This window comes from Equus caballus, chromosome 17 (assembly GCF_041296265.1).
Source record: "Equus caballus isolate H_3958 breed thoroughbred chromosome 17, TB-T2T, whole genome shotgun sequence".
Classification (NCBI taxonomy): domain Eukaryota; kingdom Metazoa; phylum Chordata; class Mammalia; order Perissodactyla; family Equidae; genus Equus; species Equus caballus.
In genome coordinates, this window is record NC_091700.1 from 27,004,890 (window position 1) to 27,025,492 (window position 20,603).

General features: G+C 37.3%; 1 protein-coding gene across 13 annotated transcripts in view; it reads right to left on the bottom strand.

The window, feature by feature from the left end:
• Window positions 1-1,173: 1,173 nt before the first annotated feature.
• The window catches only part of KATNAL1 (katanin catalytic subunit A1 like 1), a 79,606-nt gene continuing 60,176 nt past the window's right edge, over window positions 1,174-20,603 (bottom strand). For 4 of the 13 annotated variants that reach the window (XM_070239467.1, XM_023621469.2, XM_023621472.2 and 1 more), the window contains exons 10-12: window positions 11,595-11,721; window positions 9,851-10,060; window positions 1,174-1,355 (exon numbers count right to left, since the gene is read on the bottom strand). In XM_070239467.1, the coding sequence (XP_070095568.1) occupies window positions 9,862-10,060; window positions 11,595-11,721 (326 nt within the window). In that variant the 3' untranslated portion in view covers window positions 1,174-1,355; window positions 9,851-9,861. Of the gene's footprint in view, window positions 1,356-1,703; window positions 1,812-4,233; window positions 7,452-8,964; window positions 10,061-11,594; window positions 11,722-20,603 lie in introns of those variants that run through there. The other 9 variants (XR_011427659.1, XR_002800970.2, XR_011427660.1 and 6 more) reach the window with 3 other exon arrangements.

The window sequence follows — 20,603 nt, forward strand, 5'->3', positions numbered from 1 at the left end:
TAAACAGACACTTCAGTTTGACATGTTTGATCAACCCACGTCTGTCACCTGTGCTATGACAGCATAGAATGTCAGGGCACTGTGTTTTCAAAAGAGCACACTGTGATTACAAGCTCTCTGCAGAGACTTGCTTTGAAGAGAGACAAAGCAAGTTCTTACAGTAAAGGCAGAGTAACATTACATTAAATTCAGAACTAGCTTAGATTGTGAAATATGGGCTCTAAATTGTAAAATGAACTGAAACATTTCATGCACATTTATCCTTGGAGAAAAAAGTTTTGATTGGGGAAAAGGCTTTCAAAGGATGATAGAATTCATGAGAAGGGTTCCTAAGGCTTCTTGGAAACCAAATTGTTCTTAAAAAATAACTTAGATGAGTTAAGTGCAAATGAATCAGAAACATATGGATTAAATTTCCCTTAAAATACACAAGGGTTTAAAAATTAGAGGAAATCTGCTTGGTAAAGTATGTTTGAGAAATGTTACAAAATATATTTCAAAATGTTTTAAAAAATAGCTTGAGGTATTTTACGAATCCCAAATGAAGTTGATTCACCCATCTCTAATTACACAATAATTACTAACACTATAGCTTAAGATTTATGTTATGGAATACAGTAGTCATATCATGATTAGTTATGTCTTTAAATAAGTTATTTAAGATGTGCTAAGTGAAACCATTTTGAACATTCAGGACTAAACTCAGCTCTGGGGTAGTGCTTCAAACACGGACACTGAACCCTGGGCCAAGTACACTGGGGCTGCTCTCCTAGTAACTGACGGAGACCATGCATACAGCTAATGACTCTGGAGCTGCCATCCGGGGGGCAGACCGCTGTCAGGAAGCTTACTAACAAAAATGACTGACAGCGCTCTAGGTCACTGAAGTTGGTGGTCTAAATGTAATTCATAAAAACTCTTGGAATGATAGGCTCATTTCATAAAGCCTTCCATGAAAAACAAGTAGGTATATATTTACACTCTGATAATAATAAATGGCAGCAATATTCCCAAATTCATTTTAATCTCATAACACAAGAGCCACTATTTTTTCCTGTCATTATAAATGTAAATACTGTAACAGAATATATCACAGCAGTCTGCCTAAAAGTCTGGTTAAAAAAAGCATACAGGAAAGGGAAGGTAAAAGACAGATTAATAACCTCAGAAAAATGGGTGAATGTAACATATTTATTTCAAGAATTGAGTTTGCATTTAACATTGTTGAAAGTAATCTTGGAATATGGCAAAGGAATAGGTTCTACAACTAAACTGACCTAGGTTCCATTCTTTCTTCCATTTCTTAGTAGCCAAATAACTAGAGCAAGTCTTTCTATAAAGCTCAGTTTCCTCTCCTGCAAAAAGAGAATAGCAGTAAATACATTTTAGAACTAGCGTATGAATTCAATAAAACAATAAAAGTATCTAGCACATAGTAAACACTATAAATGTTAGTTCCAATCCTATGGTGTCAATTTATCCTCCATTTCATATTCTTAACATCAACTTGGGTGACTACTCTGTATTGGTATCATGCTTCAGAGGCTTAAAGATCCTTAATAAATGTTTGGTCATCTGGCTTGTCTGCTTTGCACGTTATCTGCAGCCTTCTTCAAGATCAGATATAGATAGAAGTCTTATTTCCCAGTTCAGAATGTGATCTTGAACACGTATGTTAAAATCCCCCTGGGTTCATCCTTCACCTGTAAGATGAGGGGACTGGACCACACCATTTGCTCCCAGTTTCAGGTCTCAAGGCCCTCGGTCACTGCTGAGCCTCTCCAAATTTACAGGGAAGGTCCCAAGAAGACCTTAGAACAATTAAAATTAGAGAAGAGTTGGCCATAAAACTTTTCTGTTCAGAAAGAAGACAGAAAGTAGCCACTGAACATGTGTCCTCCCCCTCGATCCCTTTTCCCACTGTTCGGGGTAGAAGGAGCAATGGCTGTAAGGACTGGAGGAACCCCAGGTGAATCCCCAGGGGTGTCCGGGACAGATGCAGCTGCCTGTGGCAACATCCAGTCAGGGAGCGAGGAAGGCACATTGGCACCAGCCTCAGGGATCTGAGCCTCAGTGGATGGAATCAGTCAGTGAGACTTGAGCCCACCCTGCCTTTCCGTGTTTCCATTTGAAAGGCAGCAGCTGGCGCTAGCCAGGCAACGCCTTTATCTTCCCTCATAGTTTCCAGCTAAATTCCTGGCTTCTCTGGGCAAACATCCCGACGCTCAAGTATGTTCTGCCGTATGAGCCCATCGCCATGTCACATCACTAGGCAGCACTGGGCATATGCACTGGAGAAAGTAGAAAGGATTGAAGGGAGAGGGGGAGGCTCTAGCCGTAAATATTTCCTATTTTTGTCCCACTTACCTCTTTTCCTTTATATCCTTTAATAGATCAAATCCTCATTAATGGTCACAGCAAGAAAAAAAGAGTGGAGCCATGGAATTAAACTGTTGCTAGGGGCCTTCTAGCTATAAGTATTACACAACTACACGACAACACAATCATGCATAAACATCTTCTTCACACTTGTCTACCTGGAACACTTCTGGGAACCAAAGATAGTGCTAAAAAGGCCACAGATGGCCTAGAGAAATGACATAAAGCACTAAAGATCACAGAGGAGACTGCCCCACCACTTCCTTATCCCCAAACGGCTGTACTCCTAATTCACTCATAATTCTAACAAGCCTAACAACTGTTTCGCTAGGTTCACTGAAGACTAGAGGTGGGAAATCGCAAGAGGAATAAAGGTTGACAGCCTGATAACAGACAAGTAAAAAAGGCTATAAAGGCAAAATCAAAACTCACATAGGGACAGGCAGAAAACCACTGCTACCCCACCACTAGCTGCATATCATAAGGATAACTCTGAATCACAAAGAAAGGGTTAAGTTCAAATTCTCTATTTTACAAAGCCAGACAACAAGTATGATACATGTTAGCAAGGTTTCAATAAAAAACAATTTAAAAACAGATAAGCATATGAAAAGATGCTCAACATCATGTCTTTAGAGAACTGGAAATTAGAACAGCAATGAGATACCACTACACATCTATTAGAATGGCAAAATCAGAACAGTGACAACACCAAATGCTGGTGAGGATGTGGAGCAGCAGGAACTCATTCATTCCTGGTGGGAATGCAAAATGGTACAGCCACTTCAGAAGACAATTTGGCAATTTCTTACAAAATTAAACACACTCTCACCATACCTTCCAGCAATCGCACTCCTAGGTATTTACTCAAGTGACGTGAAAACTTACATCCACACAAAAACCTGTACATGAATGTTCATAGCAGTTTTATTCATAATTACCAAAACTTGGAAGGAACCAAGATGTCCTTCAATAGGTGAATCGATAAACAAACTGGCACATCTATGTAATGGAATATTATCCCATGATAAAAAGAAATGAACCACTAAGCGACAAAAAAGACATGGAGGAACCTTAAATGCATACTGCTAAGTGAAAAAGTCAGTCTAAAAAGGCTACATACTGTATGATTTTAACAATGTGACATTCTGGAAAAGACAAACTACAGAGACAATAAAAAGATTGGTTGTTGGCAGAGGAAAGATGAACAGGCAGGACAGAGGATGTTCAGGGCGGGAAAACTATTCTGTATGATTCTGTAATGGTGGATACACGACATTATGCTTTTGTCAAAACCCACTGAACTGTACAATACAGAGTGAACCTTAATGTAAACTATGAACTTTAGCAATAATAATGTATCAACATGGATTAAATTATAACAAAAATACCACACTAAAGCAAGATATAAAAGGGGAAACTACGGGGAGGAGGTAGGAAGTATATGAGAACTCTCTTTGCTGTTTAATTTTTCTGTAAACCTAAGACTGCTCAAAAAAATAAAGTCTATGAATTAAAAAAATAGCTTTGGAGGATTCATAAAATAAGACACAGTCATCTGGAAAATTCACCATATGGAACATCCATTTTGCAAGGGTGACACACAAATAAGACAAGTATATTTATTAAACCAGTTGGAATTAATTGAAAAGCCACTCTTATCTTACTTGCATCAACCTTGAACTTATTAGTACAATGCATGGCAAACACAAAATGTCAGGTTTACCACGTGATTTTATAAGAACTAAAACTCTGGGAAAAGTCATTCCTTCCTGGTGAGGGGTTTGTTATTCCCACTGGTGGCAATAAGTGGACCAGTGACTATAGATCAAATATGAACCACAAAGAAAACACTGACAAGCAACACTATAAATTTATTACCAAACTACAACCTATGTACAAACACAACTAAGCTCATGAGACTGGCAAAGTAGCAGCACAAAATGTAGGCAAAAGCACATTTAATAAATACAATTTAGAAACGTCTTTTTCTTTAAATTAGGTTCAAAATACTGGGAGACAGACAATGAAACAAAAAACTTAACGACACCCTTACAAACCATGGTAAGCTGTAGTGATCTCGCTGGACATGTCCACACAACGCTAACTGAAGGAGACGCCCTGCTGCTCTGCCATATGAGCAGACAGGTGTCCGTTTCTGTATGCTGTCAGTAAGTACTCAGGTTCTTAGAGAACGGACACAGGAACTGCTAGGGTCCAAGGCTTTTCATGTTGTCACATTAATTTGTCTTTATGAAGCTATGAGAAAATAGGAGGACGTGTGTTGTGTTTCAAACTCCTCCTTGAAATGAAATACATCCAAATAATGAAGATAGCCATAACAAAGAGAGAAAAAGAATTCAGACATTTCACAGAGGCTTAATTTGGAATATATGGCTTTGCCAGAGGAAGAAAGACAAATGTTTTAAATTAAAATTTCAGGATTAAAAAAAATTAACTAGAGTAAGGCAAGAGGAGAGAGAAGGAACTGCTTAAACAAACAAACCTGCATAGATGATGAACCAAATTTAAACATGGTTTCAATTCATTCCTACCTAAAACTAAACCTGGTTAACTGAGGTAGACTCTGGAAATAACATGTGCAAAGATTCAGGTTTTCCAAGGGCAAGATTTAGTCATTTCAGAGACAGTAAAACAGAAGTACATTATATAGTTTTGAACATAAAATCAAATGGAAGCCCTTTTATAGGAGGAAAACCTCTATATTAATTCCCTATTTGCTGTGTGAAATTTCCAAAGAGGGGCCGGCCCCGTGGCTGAGTCATTAAGTCCGCGCGCTCCGCTGCGGCGGCCCAGGCTTTCACTGGTTCAGATCCTGGGCGCGGACATGGCACCGCCCACATGCCACAACTAGAAGGACCTACAACTAAAATATACAACTATGTACTGTGGGGATTTGGGGAGAGAAAGCAGGAAAAAGAAAAAAAAGAAGATTGGCAACAGTTGTTAGCTCAGGTGCCAATCTTTAAAAAAAAAATAATTTCCAAATGTTCAAAAACCTGTACACTCCTGGTGACCAAGCAGTATCCAGGTTATTTATATACATATACAAAATAAGGTCAATCAAGAAATGAGAAAGGTAAAATAAAAAGAATAAATTTTATGACATTACAGTCTTGTGTCACATAATGATGTTGCGGTCAACAAGGGACCACATATACAACGGTGGTCCCATAAGATTAGTACCATATCGCCTAGGTGTGTAGTAGGCTATACCATCTAGGTTTGTGTAAGTACTTCTATGATGTTCGCACAAGAACGAAACTGTCTAACACTGTATTTCTCAGAACTTATCCCTGTCTTAGGTGATATATGACTCTACCTTAATATTTTTCCTGTTTTTATTAACAAGTCACCAGGAAATGTAGAAATACCATTAAAGCCGAAGGCTGTCCAGAGTTAAAAAATCTAACAAAAATTCAAAGAATTATTGTTAATTTCTGAATGTGTAAAAACATATTATCTTAGGGATTTTATTTCTAAAATACTCATACAGTTTCCATATTAAGAAACAATACTAAAAGTAAATGTCCTTAAAAAATTAAATAAATAAATATGAAAAGCTTAACTTAGTATAAATAAGTAAACATAGTGTTATAACAGCATTTTTAGTTTTTTCCACAAAAATAATTGGTGGAGTCGAGAATAAAACATTTGGGGTTTAAATATTTTTATCCCCTTAACATGCCCTCCAACTGTAATTCCTACTCTTTTCTATTGTGACAGATTCTTAGAGTCACGTAAATATTACGTGCATCACAAATTAATTGGTATGTAAAAAATATTATACAATCAAAACAGTTAAGGAACAGTAGGTACAAAAAAAGGTTAAAAAAATAATTACTATTGTTTCCTCATACAAGTTAAGGTGGCCCTTTCTTGGAAAAGGCCAACAAATACCCTTAACATTTTATGCCTGTCATATAGGATATGTCCTAAGATGATTTATCATTAATAAGAAGCGTGGGAATCTACCATTATGCAAAAAAGACAATAATCCAGACAATACTGAAGGAGCCAAAGCCCACACCACATGAAACACCTGCCTAAGTCCTTCACTTCTCTCAGGCTGGGGTGGGGGAAAGTGAAATATATCTATGTCAACTAGTTACTGTTTTGTGATTCTCATCATGGATTTGACAGTGTCTATTTCCAAGGAAGGAATTCAAACAAACTCAAGCCGTTCAAAACCTAGAGTATCAATAATTTTATGTTCAATAGAGTCAGGCTACAGGGAGCAAAGTGAAAGCGTGACAATTATATTGTAAATTTGGGCTGTATACACATATTTTTTTCTGGTGTTTGTTAATAGCAGATTCACCAGATACTTGCTCACTTTTTAGTAATTAGTGATTTCAGCCTATTTTTTGACAGTCAAATATCACATCATAAAAATGGCCATTTCAGGAGCTCAAAGGAAGCCCCTAGTTACACAGTTGGACCACAACATGTTTCCTCTTCCAAGCTGTCTTGGTAGTTTTGGAGGCAGAGTTCCGAGTCCAAATGACGTTTTGGTCATTCTGGAATACCTATGCTGCTACTGACTAGAAGATGCAGACTGTGACGCCATCGTCTATTTTCTACTTGGATTACTAGAAGGTTTCAGTCTACGCTAGAGGGCCATTTGTCTGGTACATTTCATCAATATTAATTTCCTTTAAAAAATAAAGGAACTATGAGAGTAAAATGTTTACAATAAACATGTAGCTGGGAAACAGAAATGGTTCATGAAAATAGTTAGACCTATAACAGTTATATTGTTCAAACAAATGGGTATTGGTTCTAATTTTAAAACAGATTTAAAGAGAGAAAAACTTTTATGTATCATCTTTCCAAAGCACACACAGATTACTGTCCCTCTCTGTTTATGATATGAACTCGTTTCATCAGTTGGAGTTAAGACGCTGTACACTGTAATTACACAAAGTGCCCAGTCGGAACTGCACTGCCTAGTCCGACTCTGTAAGCCACAGAGCTCCCACGGGAGGGTGGTGCACACAGTAGGCAACCAACGCAAGTCTGCTGAATGAAGGAACCCTCTGATCAAATATCTGCAAGACAGAATGGTACAAAACTTAGTCCTAACATCACTGTGTTGCAGAACCCAAAACACTCATGTTTTCAGATGAATTAAAGGAACCAAATCTTTCTAATTTGATAACACAACATCAAAAAATAAAACAAAGCAAACTACAACAATTCTTTCATTCTGCGTAAGGCAACACACTGTCTTGCAATAAAAACAATGTACATACAACGGACAGTAACAGTTGGACAGAACACCAGAGGGACCTCCTCAAGAGCCTTTAAGGAGTTTAAGATATACAAAGCATTATCTACTGACAGAGCAAAATGAGAAACAACAGAAACAAAATAGCACACTTAACATCGTAAAGATAAGCTTCTAGGAAGCCTGAGTAACTCCAAATACTGCTTAACTGATCATTTTTAAAAATCATAAATACCATGTTATCCATGAAGAATTCAGGAAAAAAAAACCCCAAAAGGCATGCCAAAACAAATAACACAAAACCTGGAAAAATGGTCTAACTAATCAACTAAAATACACAAACAAGTTTTAGCAATAAAACACTAATGTTTTAATGATTGCTCCTAAGACTTCAGGAAAAAAACAGGTTACTGGATGGCAATAGTTTGCAAGATTATCTTAGTGGGATTATTTATTTCTTTATTTAAAAAGTTCATGAATAAAAGGAAACTTCAATTTCTAAGATGAATTAATTCAACTGAAATAAAATCACGATGCCTTCTGATTTTAACTCTTATAATCTATGCCTCAGAGGAAAGGGGGGTAATTTATAGCATTAGATAAATAATGAAGTTTAAAGGCAGACTTAAGTTATCTGAAAACTACATAGTTCTTAGTGAAAAAAAATCTCTTAAGCAAGATACTAAGAGTTTTTAAGTATCTAAAAAGTTGTATTATTTTTAGTTTTAAACCAGTAGGTGCTGTCAAAAATTGGAAATTCAGGATATCATCAATACAAATTTTAAAAAGCTTGACCATTAAAGCACAGGTTGCCCAATTAAAATACGATAAATGTAATTTTTAAAAACTAACACCAAACTACAACCATGCATCGCTTAACAATGGGGATACACTCTGAGAAATGTGTCATTAGGCAATTTTGTCGTTGTGCGAACATGATAGAGCGCACTTACACAAACCTAGATGTGTGTAGTCTACTTCACATCTAGGCTGTATGGTACCAATCTTAAGGGACCAACGTTTTATACGCAGTCTGTCGTCGACTGAAACGTCGCTACGTGGCGCATGCCTGTACTCTACTTGCAATTAGACATGTGCCATCTACCTTTTCTGGCCTCTTTCTATTGTGTAATTCTTGCTAAACTGAATGAGAATGTCAGGTTTCTATCCTAATCTTACTGTGTGTACAAGTTCTCAACCTAGGCAAGGAACAATTTTAACATTTTCAAATAAACATCGTCCACTATGTACGATGTTATTTTCTTAAACAAGCTGTCTGGAAAACTACAAAGATTTTGTTTTGTATGTTTTGCATTAGCCATAAGAGAGTGGACTTGTTTAGAATACCAAAGTATTTATTTAGAATACAAAAGGCAAATTCAGCAAAACGCAAACAATGTTGGAGCTGAGAAAAATAAAGGGTTTATGTGTTTGAACATATTGAAAGAAAAGTGAAAACAAACTTAGAAGTCTAGAATGAAGAAGTGCATCTTCTGCGGTCATAATACACTTCCCACTCTTCTGATATGAAATATAAAAAGTACCGGCAAAAAATAATAAAGAACAGAGAAACAACCTGGCAAAACGATTCAAAAACCACAAAACATGAGGATATTCCCCCATAAAGCTTAATAAGTGATTAAATAGCTAAAAGAAGAAATGGTGGGGAAGACAGGGTAAAACTCCAGACTACATAGATAGACTCTAATAGTCATAGGTGAATTCTAAAGGTTTAACTAGCAAATTCATTATTTAATCCAAAACTGTCATTCTTAACAACAAATAATGAATTTGACACAAACCCAGTTTTGGTGTTGAAAGTCAGCATATACAGGTCCCTCATGTTCAGAGCAAAGAATAGAAAAAAACAAAAAACAACAAATGGGAGAGAAATAGAGGTCCTTCTAAATCTTCTGTAAACAAGTTCCTACCACAGCATGCTGATCTCTTTCTGCAGCCCCCCTGACGCCCTGGTCTGGGCGTGCAATACCAATGCATGAGCACGTGGAATACCAGCACAAAGCCAGGGGACGGAGACTATCAGGCTCTCTACGTAAGCTTTTCTTATTTCTCAACTACATTTATATTCTTTGTGGTTTTAGGGGTTTTTTTTTTCCTTTACGTGAAAATCTCTCCAACGAAAAGTTCCAAACCTATTTTTTTTTTTTAATTGCAGGAATTCTTCACATTTTATAAACAAAAATACCAGAAATGAAAGACCTGTCAGAAATTCAAGCAGATCCAAATTCAACCATCCATTTTTCATACTTCTCCAAGTCTGCGGCAGAGACAGACTTAGCAATTTTCTTAAGAGCCAATTCGAAGTCTCCTCTGGTCACAGGCATCTGAAGCTCCTCTTTAGAAAGCGCACGGATCTCTTCTGGACTTAAGCCATTGATTCGCCGTCTCATTGCCATTAAAGAGGCATCCCTAAAAATACACCAAAATCAGTGAATACTCACTGTGGCAAATATTTTAAACACTTTCAATTGTAACCAAGTTAAAAGAAAACATTCAAAAGATCATTTTATATAATTTTATGATGCTGCTCAGAATTTTCTACTTCAGAGATATCCTGAAAGTTCAGAAAAGGTTAAAACAGCAAGCAAAGGACTTAAACATAAAATGTATTGTTAATGAATCCTAAAAGTCTAGGTTGTGCTCAGATAGTACTGAATTTTCAGTGTAATTTTCAGTACATTCAGATAAATTGAATTTTCTTCCCCACTGTTGCTTTCAAAGACAGCCAAGAAGCTTAGGAAAATGAAGTAGAATTTTGAAATACTGAATTGCACACTTGAAAATGCGTATATGGCTAATGTTAAGATAATTCAAATCTTATCCTGGTTTGTCTACAACCTAATTAGAGGAAGTAAAGCCAGGAAGCTGTCTCTCTGGAACATGAATATATCTACATATAGGATGTGGAATTCCCTACATGGAGTATTTGTGGGCAACTAAAGAGATAAAATCTGACTTCTCCAGATCCTATTTTCAGTCCCATTCTGATCACTTGCAAATAATTAAGAAGGTTTGGAAGAAATGGACAATTACTGCTCACAAAAAAGCTTATAGGAAGCCAAGCCAACCAAAACTTCAAATTTTTATATACTTTACTATAGTGATAGTGGAAACTTGTGTGAGCTTATTGAGTGCCACCCAACTTAGATGCACACAGAAAAAATACTAGCAGAAAAAGTGAAAAATACAGATGTTATAATTTTAAAGAAAGCCTACTGATGTCAATTTAAGTACACTTAGGGAAGTAACTAGAAGAGGGGCTGGCCCCGTGGCCGAGTGGTTAAGTTCACGCGCTCCGCTGCAGGCGCCCCAGTGTTTCATTGGTTCGAATCCTGGGTGAGGACATGGCACTGCTCATCAAACCACGCTGAGGCAGCATCCCACATGCCACAACTAGAAGGGCCCACAACGAAGAATACACAACTATGTACTGGTGCGCTTTGGGGAGAAAAAGGAAAAAAAAAAAAAGAACTAGAAGAAAAAAATCCTCTTCATTGAGTGATGTGAAATGTCTAAAAATTATGATGTCACTAAATTGAAAGAGAAATTTTAATATATATCTTTCACAGCTCAAATTGATCAAGTTTGTTCATCTGCATGTGGTAAAATGCCAACCAAAACTAAATGATGATATTTTATGTTGATGCAGCTAGGCTCCAATTTAGGGCTAAATTAAACTTCAGTTGTCAAAGTCACTAGTACCAAGTTAGATACAATAATTTCTTAAAAATCAAAGGACAGAAAAGGTGACTGTATTCTTACGTAATTATTCAATCAAACAAGGACCAATGAAGTTATGCAAAAAAAAGACAAAGGGGAAATCATTTCAAGGCAACAGGCAGCTGCTTTCATGTCAAGGGCTAATAACTACACTGACTTTAAGACCAGTCCTCCTGCCAAACCTATAACTAATGTGTAAGGTCACAGATCATTAAAAAAATACCTGCAAACATTAGTTATATCAGCACCAGAATAGCCCTCAATCTTCTCTGCTATATCTTCCAGTTGAATATCAGGGTCCACTTCAACCTCACGAAGATTGATCTTCAGAAGCTCAGTTCTTCCTTTTGCTATTAGAAGAGTTTTTTGTTACTGTTAGATGTTTTATTTTACAAGTCATTTTGATGAGAAATCACATATTAACATTCAGGAAAAGAAAGAGACACTAACGCAAAGAAGAATCAATAACTGTGAGTCCACGAGTTTCATCAATTCATTGCATGACTCATGGAATCATTTAACTTCCTAAGTGCCCTGGCTGCAATAACCAAAAACTGAAACAAAACTCAGAGTTTTCCTTATAGATTGGGAAGATACTTGCTGTGAGAACAAAGGGTCTGAGATCCTTTATGAAAAATAAAAACATTAGCATGCAAGCACCAGAAATGCTTTTAGTAGAAAAATATTTAGCCTAGTTTTATAAAACTAGATTGCATGAAGCGTAACTCTGATGAATTACTATGCTCACCTTTTGGTACGATATAGGAAAAGATTTCCATAACTCTAATCAGTAGTTTAAAAAAAAACTCAGTTTTCTTTTTCTGCAAATCAACAATTGGCACAAAACATTTATTAATGTATTTTTTTACTTCGAGAGCCAGCCTACAGACATTTGCTGTTCCAGTATGATTGAAATGTGTATTGAGTAAGCGCAAGCAAACTACAGCATGTTTTAAAAAAACAATCGCACTTGCTGTTTTACTATCAGTTTTAGTGGTACATCTCCTTAACACAGCATACCAAGATAATGCAAAATTAGCATGGATCTGGTTCTCTACTATCCTGACATACAAAATGAAACATAATTTTCCCCAACTTTTATTTCGAAAAAATTTAAAACTACAGGTCAAAAACAAAGAATCAATGAACACCTATTTACCTTTCATGTGGATTCACCAATAGTCAACATTCTGCCATTATCACTCCTTTCGCATCTCCTCTCCTCCCCCCCAACACTTTTTTGAATTGAGAGCTAGCTGTCGGCACCAAAACACTTCACCTTAAATTCTTCTGCATGTATCTCCTAAGAACAAACGTATCCATACAATTATCAAACTTATCAGGAAATTTAACATTGGTACATGAGTATCATCTAATACACAATCCAGACTAAAATGTCCCCATTTGTCCCAGGTCTTCATAACTTTCTTAAAAACTATCACATGATACATTTAGTTATCAGATCTCTTTAGTCTAATCTAAAACAGGCCCCCAGTATTTGTTTGTTTGTTTTGTCTTTCATGACATTGACAATTCTCCCCCAAATGATCTTATAGAGTCAAGTCATTCCAATAAAGATCCCAATAGGTCTGTTGCAGAACCCAACAAGTAGATACTAAAATGTTTATGAAAATGGAAAGAACCAAGAAGAATCAAGACACTCGGGAAGAACAGGAGCAGGCTAGCAGGAACTGCTCTATCAGATTCCAAGACTTATTACAAAGCAATAGGATTCAAATCAGTGTAATACTTCTGCAGAGATAGACAAACAGATCCGTGATACAGAAAAGGAGCCTAGAAGCAGATCAAAGCATATACTATGGACATCTGACTTATGACACAGTGGGGGAAAGGAGTGTCTTTTCAATAAATGATGCCAGAACAACTGACTATCTACGGGGGGAAAAATGAAATTGGGTCCTACCTCATGCCATACAGTTGTCATGCTGTGGTGGTGGCTCATATAGAAGAACTAGAAGGACTTACAATTAGGGTATACAACCATGCACTGGGGCTTTGGGGAGAAGGAAAAACAAAAAAGAGCAAGATTGGCAACAGATGTTAGCACAGGGCGAATCTTTCCCTGTCAAAAAAAAAAAATAGACTACAAAGGAAAAGACTGATAAACTGATCACACTAAAATTACGAACTCCTAGTCATCAAAAGAGACAGTAAATACAGTGAAAACACTAAGTTACAGAGTTTGAAAAGCTATATTCAACATATATAAGTAACAAAGGACTTATATCCAGAGTATTTAAAGAACTCCTATAAATCATTAAGGAAAAGTCAGACCACTTAATAGAAAACTGGGCAAAAGACTTGAACAGATATATCACAAAACCCAAATGCCCAATAAATAAAGGAGAAGATGTTCAAATTCTTCAATAATAAAAAAACACAAATTAAACCACAATGAGATAGCACTTCACACAAGAGACTGGTATAAATTAAAAAGTCTGGCAATATCAGGTGCTGGGAAAATGTGAAACAAGAAGAACTCTCATACACTGCTGGTAGGAATGTAAATTGGAACAATCACTTTGGAAGACAGATTGGATTTATTTATTGATGTTCCAGCTATGCAACAGGACCTGGCAATTCACTCCAGGATGGAAAGCTCCCTCCCAGCCTAAAGAAGCTTAGGGATTTCCACCATTATACATGTGTGAGAATGTTCATAGCAGCATTGTTCATAATAGCCTAAAACTGGAAACAATCAAAATATCCATCAAATAATATGAAAGACAATTATGGTATAATCACATAAGGCATGTTATGGGCTGAATTGTGTTCACTGCTAACTTCTTATGTTTAAGTCCTAACCTCCAATATTTCAGAATGTGACTGTATTTGGAGATAGGGCCTTTAAAGATGGTAATTACGGTAAAATGAGGTCATATGAGTGGGCTCTAATCCAGTATGACTAGCATCTTTAGAAGAACAGGAGATTAGGACATAGACACACACGGGGGAAGACCACATAAAGACACTGGAAGAAAACGGCCATCTACAAGTCAAGGAAAAAGGCCCCAGAATGAAACCAATCCTGCTAACACCTTGATCTTGGACTTCCAGCCTCCAGAACTGTGAGAAAATAAATTTCTGTTGTGTAAGCCCCCCAGCCTGTGGTACTTTGTTATGGCAGCCCTTGTAAACTAATACAACAGAATACCACACAGCAACAAAAAGGAACTGCATCTACATGTCACAATATGGGTGAGTCTTAAAAATGTATTGAGCAAAAAGCAGCAAGATATAAATGAACACAGTCAGTGTGATTTCATTTATGTAAAGTTTAAAAGGAGGTAAAACCGTTTGGGGATACATTAGTAGGTAATAAAATTATAAGGAAAAACAATAAATTATTTCCATAAAAGGAATAACAGTGATTACCACTAGGGGGCAGGAAGGGAGCTATGCTAGGGAAGGAACATACTGGAGAGCTTCTGAGGTCTGATAATGCTCCATTTCTTGTCCTAGAAGGTGGTTATATTGTTGTTTGCTTTGCCAATTATTGGATCAATTGAACATTTTAATACATGTTTCTGTATCTGAGTTACATTTCTCTCTCTCTCTCTCTCTCACACACACACACACACACACGCACACACACACACATTCCTGAAGTAAGACAAAGCAAAGCAACACAAAGAGCAGCCACAATGGAAAGAGAAGGAAGCAGGCTTTATCTGGCATTGTCAGAAAAAAAGAAAAGGTGTGACTACGAAACCTTTACCTCCAGAAGTCCTTAATCTCAGGAGCTCCCTGTCCTTGACCATCCCCAGCCAACAGGCCCACAGTTCACAGGGGTACACCACAGGTGGTATATGGCCAAAGAAGTGCTCTCAGGTGGTCAGCCAAAGGGGTGTGGAAAGAAAGAGGGAAGGGGAGGAAGATCCTAGGTTTGCTGTTACAGAAGGTGGCTATGCTCCTGATGCCCCAGTAAGAACTCTGAATTTAACATAAGAGCATCCTTTCATAGTGCTCCACACGCAGCAGGTGAACGTTAGTGAAGGAGTATCTCTTTGCTCTTTTAGCCCCAATGTTAGAATACCACTGTATTTGTAAATCAAATGTTTTACTGTGGCCTGCCCTAAGAACTTAAACACCAAGCTTAACATAAGGTACTCTCCCACAGAAACAAAGTTCCAGACAGCCAACTTAAACGAACTTTGGAGCACAGACCTGTTCATTCATGAGGGCCTGGTGATACTGAAGCTGAGTAGAAAGCATCTTCCTTTTCCCTAGTAACCATGATTTGGTGAAAATTAACTTTTAATACTGGTTGTATCAGTGATTTCTTAGAAGAGACTATGTAGGATTTATCAGCTCTATAAAACTAAATTTACAATATTTAATAACCTTATGAAAGGATTTAACGAGGGGTTAATGTGTTAATAATAGTATAAAGATCTGCGAATGCTACATAACCAAGTTAAGACACATTCTAAATTTAAATAAACACTGTTAGAAGGATCATACACTTCTTGTAATACCAATTCTTCCTGAGCATACTGGGCAGTCAAGGGCAGTGGACAGAGCATGTGCTCTGGGGTCAGACTGTCCAGGCTCACATCCCTGTTCTGCCACACTGGGTAGCATACCTAACCTCTCAATGCCTCAGTTTCCTCGTAAGTGAAGTAAAGATAAGAAGAGAATCTACCTCATAAAGCTGGTGTGAGGGTTAAATGAGTTAATACATGTAAAGTCTGGTCCACGGTCAGCACTCAATACATGTCCATTGTTCTATCACCACCACCATCAGTCAATCAACAAAGAGGATTAGAGGCAGACAAAGAAAACCTAGATATCTTCTACTACCGAACATCTGGGAGATAGATAAGACAGATGAAACACTCAGGAAAGTAAGTCCACACAAGGGAGACAGGCCAGAGCAAAGAAGACTTCATAGAATCGGTATGCTTTAATGTCAACTTTGAAAAATCACTAACATTGAAACAGGAGGAAAGAGATGGAACAATCTGGGAAATGGGAACACCATAAATAATGACATGGAAGTAGGAAAAAGCAAGTGTATATCAGAGTGAAAAAAAAAAGGTTAAGTGGAAAAGTACAACAGAGCACCAAGAGATGCAAATAGGCACAAATAGGATAGATAAGGTGTGAACTTGCAATTTAAAAAAAGGACTCTGACAATGATGTGATAGGAAATTAAAGTCTAAGAGACTTTATGATGCCTTGGTGGTTTAGGGAGTTTAGTCTAAAAGCAAAATACAATTAAGTGAAGAGGCTGGAGAAAGGAGTTCACTAGGCTGAGCAGGTCGTTGCTGCCATAATTTAGATGCATAAAGAAGAGACTTAGTGTAAGGCTAAGCTGCGCCTGTGCCTGTCATTGCCTGTTGTTGAACATGGCAGACTGTATTTACAAGATGGCTGCAAGAGTCTCTCTCATCCCACACGTGCTTCGACAATGTGGCTGTGCCACTCTCCCACCCAGAGCTGGTCTAATTCCCCTCCTCTTGAAAATGGGTGGGCTTGTAAATGCTTCAACCCAGAGTACAGCAGAAGTGACACTACATGACCTCCAAGGCTAGCTTATAAACAGCAATGCACCTTCCATCTTTTCCAGTGGAGCCCTGAGCTACCGTGTAAAAAATGTGACTACCCTGAGACCACCATGCCTGAAGAAGCCCAGGCCACATGGAATGGCCACAGGTAACACAGAGGTGCTCAAGAAAGACAACCCAAGCTGAGGCCCCAGGCCTCAACCCCCAGGTATGTGAGCAGACACTCCAGACGATCTCAGGCTCCAGATGCAGAGTCACCCCCAGTCTCTGATTCCCAGTTGAGACCCCAGGCATCACAGAACAGACACAAGCCATCCCTGTGGTACCCTATCTGAATTGCTGATCCACAGAATCTGTGAGCAAAAGAAGATTGTTTGGAGTGGCTTGTTAAACAGCAAGAGTAACTGATACACTGACTTTCTTTGCCATCAAGTTCTAATTGCCTCTCAGTCTTAAGGAAATTTGCATATTTCTTTATGTAAATTACATAATTTATAATATGCCTTTTTGGGTGGCTTTTCCTGTTTTATCTATTTTCATTCTTGCCTTTTCCAACTACAAGTTTCTTTTCATGTTGATTTTGTTCATAAAATGTCCTTCAATTTTTTACTTTAATATAATCCATAATTTTCCATTAATTTTACTCTGGATTTCCAAATCATTCTTTCATGTGTCTCCCATCTTTCCAAATTGTCTTCATTGTTCTGCCTCTTCCAGACCCTTCTATCCTACAGATGCGCGAGCCATGACAGCTATTCATTTTCAAGCAACCAGGCCTTTGTTCTGTCTTTCTCTATGGAAATTCAGTGAAAATGCAACTTCCTCCAGGAAGTCTGCCCTAAGCACGTCAGTCAGAATTTATTATTCCTTACTCTCCATTCCAAATGTAGTCTGGAGAACTCCAGTATCACACGTTCTGTAGTTTTCACTGCAGTTAGGTTAGTGTATGCCCACCTTCTAACCACACAGTGAGTTCTCTAAGGCCAAGGATTGTATGTTATTTACCTTTATATTCCCACAGTACCTAATAAATATCTTTCAGATAGCAAAGAGTCAAAAACCACCTGTTGAATTCATTAATAAAGATGAAAGAAAAAGTTAGAAAAAGTGGCATTCTAATTATGATTATTTGTTTGGGAGCCCTCTAAGAGAAAGCAATTTCTCAAGTTCTATGGTCATAAGGTACACACCTTCAGACTAGTAATGAGCAAAGGGACCATCCAAAAACGATTACCTAAAACGGACACAACCTTTTCATAAAGGAAAACAAGTTTAGAAGAAAGTCCTTTAGTCAGCCAAATCTATTTTCTTCTCCAATACTTCAAAGAAAGCTAAATTCCCACCTTTGTACCACAAAGCATGCCTTTCCCTCAACACCTAGGCTTTCCAGCAATTTATAAAATTGCTGTCATTAACTCTTTTTCCAATTGCATTTTTTTCTCCCTATTATAGTGAATTAAAGTTCAAAGTAAAAAAGTTTAAATGACATCAGTTTAAGTAGTAAAACTTTTCTTCCCCCATCAGTATTAATTTTTTATTTATAATCATGGTATATGGTAGTAAAATTAAAATATTTCATATAAATATAGTAGATATCACACACATTTTTTGTTTAGAAAGCAAGGAAAAAGAGAAAAAGGGGAAAAAGAGGAAGGGAAAAAGCTTATTAAATCAGAAGTGATAACAAACCATTCACATCTCAAATCTTCAAGTAGCTAACACAGCAGTGAGCCAGGTAGGAAGGAGCTGCCTCTGGAGGTGTAATATTCCAGGACAGCTTATACGTGCTAAATTGAATCACTTCCACTATTGCTTTCAATAAGCTTACTATTTTGTAAGCTCAATCAGTAAATTAAGCACTGTTTTAAGAAAAAGAAAACTGTTCTTTTTAAGTAATGAGATTATTAGAATTAATAAAATACACAGTAGTAGCCAGGAAAGACAATACAAAATGGAATCTGAGAGAAATCTACCAATTAATTATAGGATACAGCCTTGAGATCTAGTCACAAAAGTGAGTAATGAATATGCTACAAAAATTAAGCTTCAAAACTCACAGACGAGGCTTCCACTTCCGGTCATTATGAAAAAATTCGTACCAGACTTGTCCTTCTATGGTAAACAACTTTAAAACAAAACGTAAGAGGCAACTGTCTTCAGGCATTAGCCAAGAGACAGCAAAGACTGTAAGGTGGCTTTTTCTTATGTTCTGCCAATAATCTGTGTGCCTGTCAGAACAAAACTGCACACTCTTTAAAGGAAAACAACATAATCCAGACTCCCTACAATGTAGAACATACAATAAAAATTACTGGACTTGTGAAGAAACAGAAAAATATGACCCATAATCAAGCAACTTAAAAAGTAGCCAATAGAAACAAATGTTCCAGATGTTAGAATTAGCTGACAAAAACTATAAAGCAGTATATTAATTACCTATTTCTGAATAGCAAATTACACTAAAACTTAGTGGTTTAAAACAACCATTTATTATTCTCACAGTTTCTGTGCATCAGGAATTTTGGGAGCAGCTTAGTTAGAAAGTTCTAGCTTAGGGTCTGTGACAGTTAATTTTATGTATCAACCTGGCTGGGCCACAGTGCCCAGATATTTGGTCAAACATTATTCTAGAAGTTTCTGTGAGGGTGTTTTGAGATGAGATTAATATTTAAATCAGCAGACTCTGAGTAAAGCAGATTACTCTCTGTAATATGGGTGGGCCTCATCTAATCAGTTGAGGACCTGAACAGAGCAAAACACAGCCCTCCCCAGAGCAAGAGGGAATTCTGCCAGCAGAAAGCCTTTGAACTTGAATTGCCTACCCCGTGGATTTTGGCCTTACCAGTCTCCGTAATCGCATGAGCAAATTCATTAAAATATATATACACACATTCTATTGGTTTCATTTCTCTGGAGAATGCTGACTAATACAGGGTCTCTCATAAGGCTGCAGTCAATCTATGGGCCAGGACTACAATCACACAAAGGCAGCTAACTCATGACAGGCAAGCTGGTGCCAGCTGTTGGTGGGAGACTTCAGTTCCTTCCCATGTGAGTTTCTCTACAGGCTGTTTGCCCTTATAGCGTGGTAACTGGATTCCCCAAAAGCAAGTTATCTGAGAGAAGGAGAGCCAGGCAGAAACCATCCTTTTTATGATCTAGCCTCAGAAGTCATATAGCATCATTTCTGCCATATTCTATTCCCCAGAAGCAAATCACTAAGTCCAATCCATTTTCAAGGGGAGGGGAATTAAGCTCCTATTTTTGAAGGGGAAAAGTCTCAAAGAATTAAAGGAAAAAATATACAAAATGAATGTACAGATGAGGAATCCCAGCAAAGCAATGCAAATTATAAAAAATAACCAAATGGAAATGCTAGATTTACAAAATATACCTGAAATAAAAAATTCATTGAACAGGATTAAAAAGAAATTGGCGATGGCAGAAGGAAGTGTCAGTGAACATGAAGATATGTGAATAGAAATTATACAACCTGAAGAACAGAAAGAAAAAAGATTGAAAAAATTTAACAGATTGCCAGTGATCTGTGCAACAATATCAAAGAGTCCAACATATATGCAGGATAAATAAAAAGAAAACCCCACAGAGGTATATCATAGTCAAACTGCTGAAAAACAAAGATAAACAGAATAACTTTAAAACAACCATAGAGGACAACTACTCAAGAAAATGTCAACCTG